The sequence below is a fragment of the Mandrillus leucophaeus genome, unplaced genomic scaffold (assembly GCF_000951045.1).
Source record: "Mandrillus leucophaeus isolate KB7577 unplaced genomic scaffold, Mleu.le_1.0 Scaffold57, whole genome shotgun sequence".
NCBI lineage: Eukaryota > Metazoa > Chordata > Mammalia > Primates > Cercopithecidae > Mandrillus > Mandrillus leucophaeus.
In genome coordinates this window covers 5,611,461-5,627,787 of record NW_012106141.1, presented here as the reverse complement: position 1 = coordinate 5,627,787, position 16,327 = coordinate 5,611,461, and the positions used below count along the sequence as shown (strand labels likewise).

The 16,327-nt window shown below is 39.5% G+C and overlaps 1 protein-coding gene across 6 annotated transcripts in view; it reads left to right on the top strand.

The window, feature by feature from the left end:
* The window catches only part of SLMAP (sarcolemma associated protein), a 205,767-nt gene extending 189,935 nt beyond the window's left edge, over positions 1-15,832 (top strand). For 5 of the 6 annotated variants that reach the window (XM_011998395.1, XM_011998394.1, XM_011998393.1 and 2 more), the window contains 3 exons: positions 2,884-3,055; positions 8,865-8,999; positions 13,263-15,137. In XM_011998395.1, coding sequence (XP_011853785.1) covers positions 2,884-3,055; positions 8,865-8,999; positions 13,263-13,355 — 400 coding nt within the window. In that variant the 3' untranslated portion in view covers positions 13,356-15,137. Of the gene's footprint in view, positions 1-2,883; positions 3,056-8,864; positions 9,000-13,262 lie in introns of all 6 variants that reach the window. The other variant, XM_011998397.1, reaches the window with a different exon arrangement.
* Positions 15,833-16,327: the final 495 nt, after the last annotated feature.

The following is a 16,327-nucleotide window of genomic DNA, read 5'->3' as shown; positions in this document are numbered from 1 at the left end:
ATGCACCACCACGCCTGGCTGACTTTTTTTTGTATTTTTAGTAGAGATGGAGTTTCACTCTGTTGACCAGCCTGGTCTCAAGCTCCTGACCTCAAGTGATCTACCCGCGTTGGCCTCCCAAACTGCTGGGATTACAGGTGTAAGCCACCACACCTGGACTATATATAAAATTAAGGAGGCTGGGTGGAATGACACGCTCCTGTGATCCCAGTTACCCAGGCGGCTGAAGCAACATGATCACTTAAGCCCAGGAGGTCAAAGGTAGTGAGCTGTGATCACACCACAGCACCCCAACCTGGGCAACAGAGCAAGACTCTATCTTAAAAAAAAAAAAGAAAGAAAGAAATTGAGGAATGAATTGATTATCTGTATAACAGCACATTTGAACAAATTGTTTGGTATGAAGTGTGTATAAGATTATGATACAGATACCCAAGTTCTTTACATTTAGAATACATTAAGATCCTAATAAATCCATTTAGTTTAATAATCTATCAAGCAAGAAATACCATTGTTTGATTGCCACTGTTGCTTATCTTGTTGTTTTGAAATTATTTGTTTATTTATTTATTTTTGAGACAGAGTCTTAATCTCTTGCCCAGGCTGGAGTGCAGTGACACAGTCTTGGCTCACTGCAGCCTCCGCCTCCTGGGTTCAAGCAATTCTCCTGCCTCAGCCTCCTGAGTAGCTGGGATTATAGGTGTGTGCCACCATGCCTGGCTAATTTTTGTATTTCTAGTAGAGAGGGGGTTTCACCATGTTGGTCAGGCTGGTCTCAAACTCCTGACCTTGGCCTCCCAAAGTGCTGGGATTACAGGCGTGAGCCACTGCCCTCAGCCAAAATTATTGATATTTTAAAGATTTAGGCTAGATCCCTTATTTTGAAGATGTGATTAATTGGAATCTAGCAGACTCTTAAATACTGTTTTCAATTTTTTCAAATTTTAAGTGTTGAGAAGCAAGCCTACAAACTACTAGTGAGTAGAAGCATATGGTTTAAAAACATTAGGCCCCAGAAAGGGGCCTATAAGTCATTGGTCAGATCATCTACCTAAACTCACATAAAGTATTTAAGGCAGATTAATTCTTTTTTTTTTTTTTGAGACGGAGTCTCGCTCTGTCATCCAGGTCCAGGTTAGAGGGCAGTGGCGTGATCTCGGCTCACTGCCAGCTCCACCTCCTGGGTTCACGCCATTCTCCTGCCTCAGCCTCCGCAGTAGCTGGGACTACAGGTGCCCACCACCACACTCGGCTAATTTTTTTGTATTTTTAGTAGAGATGGGGTTTCACCATGTTAGCCAGGATGGTCTCCATCTCTTGATCTCGTGATCCGCCCGTCTCGGCCTCCCAAAGTGCTGGGATTACAGGTGTGAGCCGTTGCACCCAGCCTAATTCTTTTTCTTAAACTTTTCTGATGCCCTAAATTTGCTTGATAAGCCTCCCCAGCATTTAAGTAGTATTTAGAAGCTAGTCTTCCTTTACAGCGTCTTATGTGCCATTTAATTGCTAGCTGTATTGACTTGACAACATCAGACCCACCCCAAAGTATCTGTGAAGCGTACAATCAAAATGGGATTCAGACTCTGTAGTAGTTCAGTTACAGTAGTGAGTCTGATTCTTGAATGATCCATTCTGAAAGATGTAAAACTGTCACCTTGAAAACCTTATACTCCTTTAGCTATTTATGGGAGCCAAATTCCCTAACACAGCTATACTGTGCAGACCTTTTATTCTCTGTTGTCTGGGCTATGGAAGAAGGAATTGAAGATGGAATTTCTGTTCACACATATCAAGCTGTTTTCCGCGTATGTTGTAAGTCAGATTTTTTTAACATCAAGTTATAAAAGTGATCATAGAGACTGTGGTGGCTCAACGCCTGTAATCTCAGCACTCTGGGAGCCGAGGCGGGCAGATCACCTGAGGTCAGGAGTTTGAGACCAGCCTGACCAACATGGAGAAACTTCGTCACTACTAAAAATATAAAATTAGCCGGCCATGGTGGCGCATGCCTGTAATCCCAGCTACTCGGGAGGCTGAGGCAGGAAAATCGCTTGAACCCGGGAGGCGGAGGTTGCAGTGAGCTGAGATCACGCCATTGCACTCCAGCCTGGGCAACAAGAGTGAAACGCTGTCTCAAAAAACACAAAGGTAATCATAGAATTTATTAACCTTGGGAATAGCCTCAGAAGTTAATGATTCAATCCTGTTACTTGGCAGTGAAGGGCACTGAGACTCTCGTTGTGTTAGTTATGTATATATTACATGGTATCTTGTATAGGTCTAAGAGCTCAGAAAGTGTTTATTCTGAAAATGAAATGTACCAGTTAAGTGACTTGCTTAACATCCCCCAGCTAAATAGTGGCAGAGCTCGGGGTGTAGAACTCAGCCTCCTACTTCTTTGTCTTATGCTCTTTTCTCAATTTGGTGTGTCTTCTCATTTGAACAGGTTTATCTTTACTTGAATTAGCAGTGACTCCTAAGCTTTAAGTTTCTGACCCCCATTCTATTTGTCAAGTATTTAAACTTACAAGAAATTGTTGAAATATGTGTGTTCTTTTCCTGTAGAAGACCTATACTGAATCTTTTTATGATGAAATTAATACAATTTGATACAACAAAATATACAGTTAATTACCTCCTATTTCTGTTTTTAAAATTTCAACCTTTGTGTATACTTGATGGGACACACCTTTAAGCTTGTAATTTTTTAGTGTTTTGATGGTTTTTGCTTATTGAATGAAAATATTTCATTCTTTTTTATACTTTTCTTTTTTTTCTCTGAAATCCACTCTATCCCTTCTAGTGAAATGTATAAGAAACTGGACTTCCTTCTGTGTCCAGTTTCTACCTGTGAATAACTATCTGTCAATATTTATATTGCAGTTCTCAGAAGCAGAGTTTAGAGCTTACCAGTGATCTCAGCATCCTTCAAATGTCTAGGAAAGAACTTGAGAATCAAGTCGGATCCTTAAAAGAACAGCATCTTCGGGATTCAGCTGACTTAAAAACTCTTCTCAGTAAGGCTGAAAACCAAGCAAAGGATGTACAGAAAGAGGTAAAGCGAAAAGACATTATGAGCCCAATTATGGTTGGACTTAAAGCCAAAAGCAAATCAGATATCCATGCTAGTTAGAATTAAAGGGAAGCAGAAGTCACATTACCTATCACAAAATTGATACTTGGAACCTCTCTGCTTGGTGATTTCTAGCTGTGTATCATGGTCCATTTATAGAGAATTCTTCAGTAGGGTTGGTGTCAAAAATACAATATACAAAACCACATTTTAATTTTTCTCTACCAGTTAATTATATGAGAAACCCTTTGTCCCAGGTCTCTTGATCTATTTAACTTTCAAAGAGAGTATCGTATGTAACTTAGCATACTTTTGGAAAGCAAACTGAGGCCATACTCTAATGCTATCTGAACCCCTCAGGTAAATATGGCCTGAAAAGTTACTTAAAATTCACCTCATAGCCAGGCAGCCAGCCAAACACATGTTCTGTGGCCTTTTACTTTCTTCTCCCACCCCCTTTTCCCCTTATTCATAAATGTGCGTGCTCACTTTTCGTATCATTCTGCTTAAAACCTTAAATTGAGTGGCTTTTTAAAAACTTGTGTTGAAGTCATAACAATTAACTTTGGAACAGAAACCCTACCCAATTTCTTCCTGAGCAAGAGAGGTGTATTTCACTTCCCAAAGCCTTGAAGTTGACAGCAGGGCAGTAAGAGCTGCCTTCAGTCCTGCTGGCCTCATACCACTCCGTGCATTAACTCCTGGCCAGCTCGGGGAATGGAGAAGCCTGATACAACTTGATCTGCAGATCAGGGACCACCCCAGTTGTAGACTTTCTTAAAAGGATTCTTTATGAATTAGAAGGAAGTTGAAGACAACTCTTTGTCTTTAATAATGAACTTTCCCAAAGTTGTTTCTAGAAGATCTGCTTAATCAATGCAGTTTTTCTTTGCACTTTTCTTTCCTTGTAGTGTCCTGAATTTGGCAATGATTGTTCTTCTGTCTTCATGTTTGTTCCTAATGAAAAGAAATACTGTAACATTTTTTATTTTCTTGTGGACATATTGATTTTGTAATGTGTTCGTTTTTACCTTACTAAAGATATGTGCTTTAGAAGAAATCTCATTTTATTTGGTTGGAACACAAATTTTGTCCAAAGTAAATATCTTAGTATTTAATACTGTAAGCACTTTGTGTCCTTCCAGTCCATATGCCATAGTTCTTTCAAACTCTGGGAAGAATGCTGTGGTTGGAAGATTATTCTGTTGTATGTTACTATGAATGCATTAGCCATTTTGTTGCATTATTTGTTTGCCTGTTTTTGGTCACTGAGTAATCGGTGCAAAATGCTTTAACTGTTTCCACAAATGGCAGTGGCATGTTGTCACAGCATCTAAATTGTTGATAGTCTTGGATTGCATTAAATGCAGCACATTTAAAAATATGTCTGATCTTGTCAGTATGTTTCTTTTCTATTTTCTTGTTCACTGTTTTCCATTGTGAAATGATGTGTAGTCATCACACTCCTTTGTAATGTGAAATTGCTCTCTTTCTGTTTGTCCAGATGTTAACATGTTGGATACTATATACTATAGTTTAGTTATAGCTGTATACTATAACTAAAATGTTCTTTAATGTGGTTCTTATCTCTGTGTAATCCACTGCAAATGAATTATTGCCTTTTATTAATGCACATGTATTTCCCTTCAACATTTCCCCTTTGTTCTCCTTTCTCTCATAGAATCATGCTTAATATGCACAGTATCTAATTATGTATTTTCAGCACTGTAACAGACTAAAATATTACAAGCTAAGCAAGCCCAGATACGATTCTTTTTATGAAGAAGAACCAAAGGTGTTGGTAATATTGTGTGATATTTCCCTCTTAATCAGGACCAAGCTCATTTGTCACCTCAGAGTTAGAAAGCAAGATGGAGCAAAAATGATAGCCAAGCAAGGCTGCAGTAGGTGACCTTTGTTGTACAAATTGAAATTTATATATGTGGCGACTTTTATATGAATATTAAACAAAGAAAAAGTACATGCAAAAAGTAAATCTTGTCTGGGCGCCATGGCTCATGCCTGTAATCCCAGCACTTTGGGAGGCCGAGGCGGGCAGATCACCTGAGGTCAAGACCAGCCTGACCAATATGATGAAACCCCGTCTATACTAAAAATACAAAAATTAGCCGGGCATGATGGCATGCGCCTGTAATCCCAGCTACTCAGGAGGCTGAGACAGGAGAATTGCTTGAACCCCGGGGGCGGAGGTTGCAGTGAGCTGAGATTGCACTCCAGCCATTGGACTCCAGCCTGGGCAACAAGAGCAAAACTCCATCTCAGAAAAAAAAAAAAAAAAGTAAATCTTAATCCTCAGTATTAAAAGAAAATAATGATGTATCATCTTTATATTTGACTTTAGAAAGCGTCACTATATTTTAATTTAGTAGGAATATCTATAATTTAAGAATTTATAGGCCAGGCACAGTGGCTCACTCCTGTAATCCCGGCACTTTGGGAGGCCAAGGTGGGCAGATCACCTGAGGTCGGGAGTTCAAGACCAGCCTGACCAATATGATGAAACCCCGTCTATACTAAAAATACAAAAATTAGCCGGGCTTGATGGTATGCGCCTGTAATCCCAGCTACTCAGGAGGCTGAGACAGGAGAATCACTTTGAATCCAGGAGGTGGAGGTTGCGGTGAGCCGAGATTGCACCATTGCACTCCAGCCTAGGCAACAAGAACAAAACTCTGTCTCAAAAAAAAAAAAAAAATTCATAAAACATTGAGCCACATAGTCCACCCTGTAAAGACTGACTCAAGAGAGTTATTTGGCTTTACCTTCTTGCCGTGGGGCCAGAGTCCTTGCCACCCCTTCACATGCTGGAGGTGAACAACAGGATCCCCCTGGTTGAGCTGCCTTCCTGTGGCTCTGCTTCACAACTCCTGGAATGGAGAAATAAGTGCTTTGGTACACAGGGCAGACTGGAAGTAAGAATGGTGGAAAAGGAAAGTAAGAGAAAACTTGTCAACAAAGCACTCTTTCCTTATTCTTTATTGGTCCCTGTTAAGAATCAGATCATGGGTTATTGAGAATTTATCATGTTCCAATTTGCAGAAACTAGTGTAGGTACAGTGACTTTGCCTTGGCAATATGCCAGTAATCTTCTGCCTTCTGGAAGGAAGTCCACAGATCTTCACATCAACTGAAGAAAGCTGTCATAAAGCCCGTGAATTGTACTCCTTTAGTTCATTCTCTGGCATACTATCCAGGCTTGTTGTGGGAATGTTGTTAGGTAACAGGGAGTGTCTTTCATATTTTACTTCCCTCTCTGTACCCATATCTTTCTTCTCTTTTTCTGGTGACCTCTATGTTGACCCTAAGCCCCATCTCTCCTGTCTAATGTTTTTATACATTTACATTCCTTCTTAATATTTATCTTTGTTGAGCATGATGATGGGCTCCTAATTAGTAATTCCAAGGTATTTACATTTTTCAGAAGCATATAAAGGTTTCCTTTACTGAAGAAGTTCTGGGATATAGGTAGAGAGGAACTGGAAACTTTCTACCCTCATAAACTACCTTTAGGGACAAGGAGGAACCTTTCTGGTATACTTTACCCATGGTATATCTATTTTATATTCAATCCTTGTCTATCTTCCTTCTAAAACCTTCAGAGATGGCAGAATAGGGCCAGGTGCGGTGATTCACGCCTGTAATCCCAGCATTTTGGGAGACTGAGGTGGTCAGGCATTCGAGACCAGCCTGGCCAACAAGGTGAAACCCCGTCTGTAATAAAAATACAAAAAAATTAGCCAGGCATAGTGGTGCATGCTTGTAAACCCAGCTGTACCGGGGACTGAGGCACAAGAATCCCTTGAACCCAGGAGGTGGAGGTTACAGTGAGCCAGGATCATACCACTACACTCCAGCCTGGGTGACAGAGTGAGACTCCGTCTAAAAAAAGAGACAGATGGCAGAGTGAGGTAGTGGAAGTGGAGACAAAGGCACAGCCAGTAGCAGAACAATCTCTGCTCTTTGACTGTGAGCCCAGCTTGTGTGTAAGATGTAGTATCTAGAAGTGGAACCAGTCTAGAATTTCAGCCTCCAGGCACCATTTAAAGTAGGGGTAAGCCATATTATGTTTCATATTGGTCTCACCTTTAAAAGGCAGATGGTCTTTAAAAGGATGTGACTCTCTGTGAAAGTCAAAGTATATACAGTAAATTGTTTTCCAGAGCAGAAAATGGCAAGTTTTGCTATTTAAAAACTTCTACCAGAAACAGGCGGGGCATGGTGACTCATGCCTGTCATCCCAGCACTTTGGGAGACCAAAGCAGGCAGATCACCCTAGGCCAGGAGTTCAAGACCAGCCTGGCCAACATGGTGAAACTCCGTTTCTACTAAAAGTACAAAACATAGCCAGACGTGGCGGCAGGTGCCCGTAATCCCAGCTACTCAGGAGGCTGAGATAGGAGAATCACTTCAACCTGGGAGGCGGTGGTTTCAATGAGCTGAGATCGCACCGCTCCACTCCAGCCTGCGTGACAGAGCTAGACTCTGTCTCAAAAAATAAATACATAAAATAAAAATAAAATGTCTACCAGAAACGAATTTTTTTAAATGACTTTTAGTTGATAACCTAAGTTTTTTTTGTTTTGTTTTGTTTTTTGAGATGATGGAGTTTTACTCTTATTGCCCAGGCTAGAGTGCAGTGGTGCAATATCAGCTCACTGCAACCTCCACCTCCCGGGTTCAAGCGATTCTCCAGCCTCAGCCTCCCAAGTAGCTGGGATTACAGGCATGTGCCACCATGCCTGGCTAATTTTGTATTTTTAGTAGAGATGGGGTTTTGCCACGTTGGCCAGGCTAGTCTCAAACTCCTGACCTCAAGTGATCCGCCCACCTTGGCCTCCCAAAGTGCTGGGATTACAGATGTGAGCAACCATGCACAGCCGATGCCTGTTTTAAGTGGAGAAATAGAAATTTCCCAATCATAGTGGTGGGTACTTCAGATACATTTCTTTGCTTCATCTGCCTAGAAAATTCACTTACCCAGAACACTTTAATACCCAGTAATGCTGAGTAAAGGGAAACCTATAGGGAATTAATACTTTTTACTTCAAGACTGAAATAGTTTGGCTGACACTCCTTACCAGGATATAAACTCAGGCTTCCTAACGTTGGCTATGGAATTTTTCTTCACCTGCTTTTCTTTTGCTCAGTTTGAAATTTTCCTTTTTTCCTATAATTCACTTGGTGGGAAAAGTGATCCTTTATATTAAAAACAGATGACAAAATGGTGATTACTCTTAATTTTTTTTAACTCCAGGGCCAGAAAATTCTTACATAGAATAAAGTCAACATTAAAGACTTCTTTTTTTTTTTTTTTTTTTTTTTTGAGATGGAGTCTCCCTCTGTCACCCAGGCTGCAGTGCACAGTGGCACTATCTTGGCTCACTGCAACCTCTGCCTCCCAGGTTCAAGCAATTCTCCTGTCTCAGCCTCCTGAGGAGTAGCTGGGATTACAGGCATGCGCCACCACACCCAGCTAATTTTTGTATTTTTGGTAGAGATGGGATTTCTCCATGTTGGTCAGGCTGATCTCAAACTCCTAACCTCGTGGTCCGCCCACTTTGGCCTGCCAGAGTGCTGGTATTACAGGCGTGAGCCACCGCGCTCAGCCAAAAGACTTCTTATGAGTGCAAGTTATTCCTCCTTAAACAAAAAGACTTGACTTTGGTGTTCCAGGTGACTAAATAGGGTCTGGCATATAAGCCTGACTAGAACCATAACTTCATACCCATTTTAAGTTGAATCTGCACACTTTTTTTTTCTTTGCCTTTAGTATGAAAAGACACAGACTGTACTCTCAGAACTGAAGTTGAAGTTTGAAATGACTGAGCAGGAAAAGCAGTCAATCACAGATGAGCTCAAACAGTGTAAAAACAACCTGAAGCTGCTCCGAGAGAAAGGAAATAATGTAAGTCTTTGCAAACTTGGCTTAGCTTTGATTGAGAGGCACATGAGAGATTGAAATTGATTTTCAGAGGACTTTATCACTGATTTGTGAAGCAGATGGTACAGATGAAATAGGCTTTTCATTATGAAATTCCATGATAGAATCACTGTGCTGTCAGATTTTTAAGTAAGAATTTGTGCCTTTAACCTATACCCCTAGAAGAGCCTCGGGACTGCCTGGAGGAAGAGTCTTGTTTGCAATAAAGCAGCTTGCCTAAGAACTGTCAGCTTTTCCCAGATGAGTCTGAAGCTCTGTCACTAAGCTATCATCTGGCTCTTATTTCTCCCCTGCTGGGAAATGAAGCACTGTACCACCAGGGATCCATTTAAGACAGAGTAGTATATGTTGTTCTTATACCAATAATGTTCTCCCTGAGGCACAGTTTCTAAAAAGCTTAATGTCTCTTTGTCATTATGTAAATATTAGAAAATATTTGGTGAGTTTCTGTAGTCCCATGAGAGAGGGAGAGAGATGAACATTTTGGTGTAAATTGAGTTTAATTTTTTTTTGTTTTTCATTTGCTAGAAAGACAGATGGTCTTTAAAAAGATACTATACTAAATAAATGTTGTGTTGTACGTTTGGTGATCGTTACCTTTGTGGGCCCTGATAGATGTTTAGTGTGGTTGGTTGTGCTCTGACTTATTTAAAACCACTGTCATGGCTTGGACACTGCAGTGTGCGTGAGCCACATACTTCCTATGGAGGAAGCCACTCTGCTTACCTTGCAGCACAAGTACAAAAGAGTGATGTTGCATGGCCATCCTGTTACTCATTTGCACACAGAATGCTCATGAGTTGCGTCCAACTGTCCTTTGCTAAAGAAAGTCTTAGTTTGTAGATAATAAAGGCTTGCTGCTTAGGTAGAAGTCTTTTAGAAGTTGATGAACTGGGTGTGGAGGCTTTATGCTAAGGAAAATGGTTTGCATTTACTTTTCAAAATGTAGATTACATAACTCTTCTAAAATCAGATCACAGTGGTTTGATTACGTCTTTCTTTTGTGTTAATTCATATGCTTGGGATTTTGGAATTTCAGTCTACTGCTCAATAACCCATGAAGACATCTAGCATAATCAGAATGGATCCCCCCCGTACTATTTAGAACCTTTTCAAAAGTAACTTTGCTATTATTATTTATAGCTACAATTCACCTTAGGGGTGAATTTCCTTTTTTTGTGATATTGCACTTATGGTACTAAAATATCACTCTGTAATAACACTCATTGTAGCAATTTTCTTCCCATTTTAAAAATTATTATAATTATATTCTGGTAACATAATTGAAAGCCCTGAGAGTCAGCTGCCTTTTTTTTCTTTTTTTTTTTTTTCTTTTTTTTTTTGGTTTGAGATGGAGTTTCACTCTTGCTGCCCAGGCTGGAGTGCAATGGCATGATCTCAGCTCACCGCAACATCCACCTCCCGGGTTCAAGCGATTCTCCTGCCTCAGCCTCCCGAATAGCTGGGATTACAGCATGCGCCACCACACCTGGCTAATTTTGTATTTTTAGTAGAGATGGGGTTTCTCCATGTTGGTCAGGCTGGGCTCGAACTCCCGACCTCAGGTGATCTGCCCGCCTTGGCCTCCCAAAGTGCTGGGATTATAGGCGTGAGGCACCGCATCCAGCCCTGCCTGTCTTTATATATAACCAAACCTTTATTACATGTCAAATGTCTTGCCTGATTTAGGAAGCACGCATTGTCACAGGGCATTTATTTTTAAGCTTGAAAGCTGTATCATCTAATAAGCAAAAGAGCTTTGGTTGAAAAAAAAAAGATTTTGTTAGAGGCATAAAATAAACTTTAACCATTGCTAAGGGAGTACATTGTCAAATAATGGATTTCAGGTATCGAGCAAAAATAGTGTACTGTCAAGCAGAGAGCATCAGCTGATGGTGAAGTGTTGTCAGTGGTTTGTTTTTTGGTTTTTTGTTTTTTATGTTTTTGGAGACAGGGTCTTGCTCTGTCACCCAGGCTGGAGTGCAGTGGCGTGATCTCACCTCACTGCAGCCTTGACCTTCCCGGCTCAAGCAATCCTCCCACCTCAGCTTCCCAAGTAGCTGGAATTACAGACATGTGCCACCATGCTCAACTAATTTTTGTATTTTTTGTAGGGACAGGGTTTTGCCATGTGGCCCAGGCTGGTCTCGAACTCCTGGCCTTAAGCAATCTGCCCACCTCAGCTTGCCAAAGTGCTGGGATTACGGGCATGAGCCACTACACCCGACTTGCTCTGTCTTCATGTGCTATATTTCGTTAGAATGTTAGGTATACCCACATTGCCCATTGCCTTCAGCTGTGTTTTTTTTTTTTTTTTTTTAATGGAGTGTTACTCTGTCACCCGGTTTGGAGTGCAGTGGCGCTATCTCAGCTCACTGCAACCTCTGCCTCCTGGTTCAAGCGATTCTCCTGCCTTAGCCTCTGAAGTAGCTGGGATTACAGGCATGCACCACCATGCCTGGCTAACTTGTATTTTTAGTAGAGACAGCGTTTCACCATGTTGGCCAGGCTGGTCTCAAACTCCTGACCTCAGGTGATCCACCTGCCTCAGCCTCCCAAAGTGCTGGGATTACAGGCATTGAGCCTAGCTGTTCCTTTTAAACTGATAGTTTCCCAACTGGCACACCACAGTCTATCAGATTGTGTTAGATGTCTTTAAAATGTTTGAATCTGTGCAAAACCTGAGTGGTATACTTCTATTATTTCATTCTTTCTTTCCTACCTCCCACCCTACTGGGGTCTGAATCCTCTTATCTGATTATTTTCATAGCATAAAATGATTTTAATATGCCTTCCCTTCTTTAGCCTTCCATATTACAACCCGTCCCAGCCGTATTCATCGGCCTATTCCTGGCTTTCCTGTTTTGGTGTTTCGGTCCATTGTGGTAGAGAAAGGTACAAGCACTATTGTTGAGTCCTTGTCTGTTCGTCCCCGTCACCTTTTTGTGCCATATTTGTAATATAGTGCATGGCAAGAACACACAGGTATTTTGTTACCTGAAGCAAACCCTTCATTTAGTATGCCATGTATTTGTGTCATACCAATGAACTGAACAGTCAACTAATCCCGTAACTTTTTGTCTTGTTTACTTTGTAGTAATGCTAACCATGAGTTAATTCCAACCTAACCAGTTGTTAATATGCTTCCATTAACTGAGTCTTTATCTCTAGCAAACTGGAGTACACTATGAATTTCTGCAATATTAGTACCCTCTTTCCAATTATGTGTTTAATCAGATTTGAATGAAGAGTTTGCCTCCTTGAAGTTTTCAGCCAGCTTTCTTCCTCTTCCTCCTTATCCTCTTCCTTTTCATAGTGTAGATTTTCTTTGTTTCAACCCTTTGCCTGTTTATACTATGCCTATGAAGATGAAAAAGAATGAGATTAACATAATGAACCATTGGCTCACAATCTCAACCCCATTGTGTACTCGCAAGGATATAAACGTATCCCGTTTCTTTCTGAGCCCTGACCGCAACATCAGAATATTTCTCTAAAAACCAGTTTTTCTCAATAATACTCCTGGAATACAAGTAAGAATACAAGTCTCAATCAAAGCAAGTTGATCTTATAAAGCCCTCTAAAAGCTAGCAGGCAACAGCCCATCCATGCTTGTCTCTCACTGGCATGCATGTTAGTAGAGCATATGAGGTGATCATGTGGCTTTATTACACTGAACAGAGTCTTTACCAGAATTGTCAGACAGGCAGGATCCCTAATGTTACTTCTCCATCTTGAACCCTGTTTGATTTTATCTTCTGTGGTTTCACGTTAGAGAACCAAAGCCTAGACCATTATCACCTTAGCCACTATCCCCTCGCATACTGGTTCTTATCAATAAATAAACATTTTGGGCAGAAACATACTACAGGTGTCTGTATACATCAGTTATATTGCAATATATGGATACCAGAGTAAATAAAGCAGGCAGAGCCCACAAATTTTCTTAGAAGTCACTATTAGGTTTCAACTGTAACAAAGTTGAAAACTTCCCAGGACTTTCTTGGGATGTATTAGACTTCCAAATTGGTGGTCCGGCTATTATGGCTCTCCTCATACCTGCACTCCCTCACTTTTTTTTTCTTTTCAAACTTTATTTTTATGATGCAAAAATAAGATTTTTCCAATATTCTGTTAAGTATTCAGGACTCTCTGGAACCAAGGGGTTAATAGGTATGAAAACAGAGGGGAGAATGTGATATTGACTCTTGGTTTCTTTCCACACAGAAACCCTGGCCCTGGATGCCCATGTTGGCTGCCCTGGTTGCAGTAACAGCCATCGTGCTGTACGTGCCAGGTCTGGCCAGAGCTTCTCCATGAGAGCGTTCCTTGAGTCCGTACACCGTCCTCCCTCTAGAAGCTGGCATCACACTCATGCTGGGGACAAACAGAACCATTTTCTTCCTCTTTACCTCTTAAAACAGCAGAAGTACAAGAATACAGCTGTAGGGTCATTGCTTTAAATTATATAAAATGTATCTGTCTATAAAGAAGATATAAAATTGTGACTTTATTCTACTGTAAGCAATAATTTGCTTGCAATTTTTCATGTAATTTTTAAATTAGTATGTTGAGATTCTGAATATTATGGTGGCCTAAAGTAGGCTTCTTGGTACACCAGATTATTTATAACATTAAATTTATGAGTATTTTACTCTGAATTCTGATGGCCAGATAATTCATTTTTCTGATTCGATAACTACCCAAACCAAACAACCAATACATACATGGGAAGAGCGGCCCTGTGTGCTCAGTGCCTATCAGTTCGAAATATATACACATATATATATATTTTTTACATATTTACGCCATTTTTACTCATTATAAAACCACTGAGCTATTGGGAACAAGACTTAGAGACAACTATTTGCGTGGATTTTTTTTTTAAGGAAAAATACATTTGGAAAATAAACTGTTATGGTGATAATTTGGGGAATATGTGCACGCTTGTTCAGCCTTAATGTGACTTGAAGATGTGGAGGACATCAACTTTAAAAAACTTTCCATGAGAGTGTGTATTTTCTTGAGCAAACTGAAGAATATCTGGGAGCAAAAACGTAGTAATTATACAATTTCAGTGCAGTCAACCAAACTGTTGAGTCAATTGGAATGTAATTTATTAAACCTCATGTATTTAAAGAGATATTTTTCTTTAAAAGCCAAGTTACTTTCTCATATACAGCATTTTAGGAAGCATGATTTTTTTTTTCTGTCATCTATTCCTCCAAGCATGTTTAATTGAAGAAAGTATTAATATCTCTTTAGATAAGCTTGTATTGACCTAATTTGGTTTATGATGTGTCAGAGCTAATTCATGTTCAGGGTGAGCTGTTGTACCTACCAACAGATTTCCTGGTTGGGTATGCAAATGGTTATTTTCTTTTTATTGTTGTTAATTGGGACTTTTTGTTAATGAAATGCACTATTCCCAAGATATAGTGTTCTATGCACAATGAAGCACCTAAAAACACTGCTTGATGTTATAAATTTAAAACACAAGTGAAAGTTTAGCCATGGTTTTGTGCGGCATCATAGTTATGTCAATAAAGTTTATTTAGGTCTTAGAATATCCTAAAATATCACATAGTTAAATTTTTCAGTCAGTGAAGACCGGGAGGGAATGTCAGTGAATTGGCTTGAATGTTCTGTGGCAATCCACAGGTCTAGTCAAATATTGAAATAGGAGTTTAGGGTATAATTTGCCTTGTGATGTTTGGCAGTCACTGTTTATACTTTAAAGGTTATATTTTAAGCTGTTTGGGATTGCTGTTGGGAGGATCACTAGATTTATGGAGGAATTAGTCACAAATGACTTGTAGAAAATACTGTCATATAGTTCATTTCATCATTTTCTGTTGCAGGAAGCCACTCCACCACAGAATGCTAATATGCCAGTGGTACCCAGTACCTCTTGTATATAGGTTATTGCAAATATTGTTCTGAAATGCTTAACTTCAGAATTACATTTTTTAAAGTAAATAATTGTTTTAAATCTATTTTGTAAAGATATAAACTACAATAGAATTTCTGGAGTACAGATTAAACTATTTGCACTAACATACGTGATGTGCATGATTTAATAAAATAACTTTACTCTCCCTACGCATGTTTGAGTTGAATATCATTGAAGTTCTTAATGCTGACTCTACTATTGGGTTGTTAATAGTCTTCTCTTGAAATGACTCTTTATGCAACATAACATACATTTGGTATTCTTTGGGGTTTAAAAGAAAACACTTAGCTGTTTCCTCCAAGTTTTATTAGCCTTTTATTTAACTTACTGCCCTATTTTTTTCTCTTTTAATATGGTTACTGTTAAAATGAGAGTCACTTGCTAGACTGGTCTCTTTAAATGTAAGGTCTAGTATCAATATTTACTTCATTCAAGTGGAATAAATGGCTTTTTGTAGTTACTTCCAGTTTTCCTCAAGAATATAAGTAAGTCTGTTCATAAGCAATACCTTCAGTTTTGTTCAGCTCACTTCCAGGTTAAATAAAGAGTAGGATTATTCACTAGTAATAATAGAGTCATTAAGAAATATTAAGCATTGCAGCTAAAAATTGAACAACCCTATAATGATACATTTAAGAATTATTCAAAGGTGCTACGTGGCAGGGTCAGAAAATAAAAAGAACGTGGTGTTTGAAGCAAAACAGATCTGTATTGGCATCTTGGTTTTATCAGCTGTTGTTGCCTTGCACAAATCACATTTTCTCTGAGTCTCCATTTTCTCATTTATAACATGGGGAGAGTAATACTTATATTTGTGGTAGTAGTGTGAACATTAAAAAGATAATGTATGTGAAGTACCATTCAAGTGGTGAATAAGTTTTTATGAGAATGTCATACTGAAAAAATATTGCAAATATTAAAGTTTTAGGTAAGCTAGTACATCTACTTTATTAAATGAATTGATTGACTCAACCATTCAGAATTTCTGTGTGTGAATGAGATATATGTGTAACATTATGAATCATGAGAAAGCATTATCACCTAGCTCAGTGTGTTGCCTTCATAGTTCACTCTTTTGGAAGTAATATGCTTGGTTTAGTGACAAACCAATTGCCCACAATGGTTTTGGAATTCCTGTCGTTATTGCCTTTAGAGCTACTTTGAGTCACATGTGAAAACCATTCACATTGCCCTATAGTCAGAGGCTTTCGACCAAAACTAGTATTGCCTCCGTGATCTCTCACTTTAATCACTACACTTGACCAAAGTCTGGTGACTCTTGGCTGCTTCCAGTGACTATTTATCTACTATCAAAAGGATGGGAGTCTGCTACGAAAGA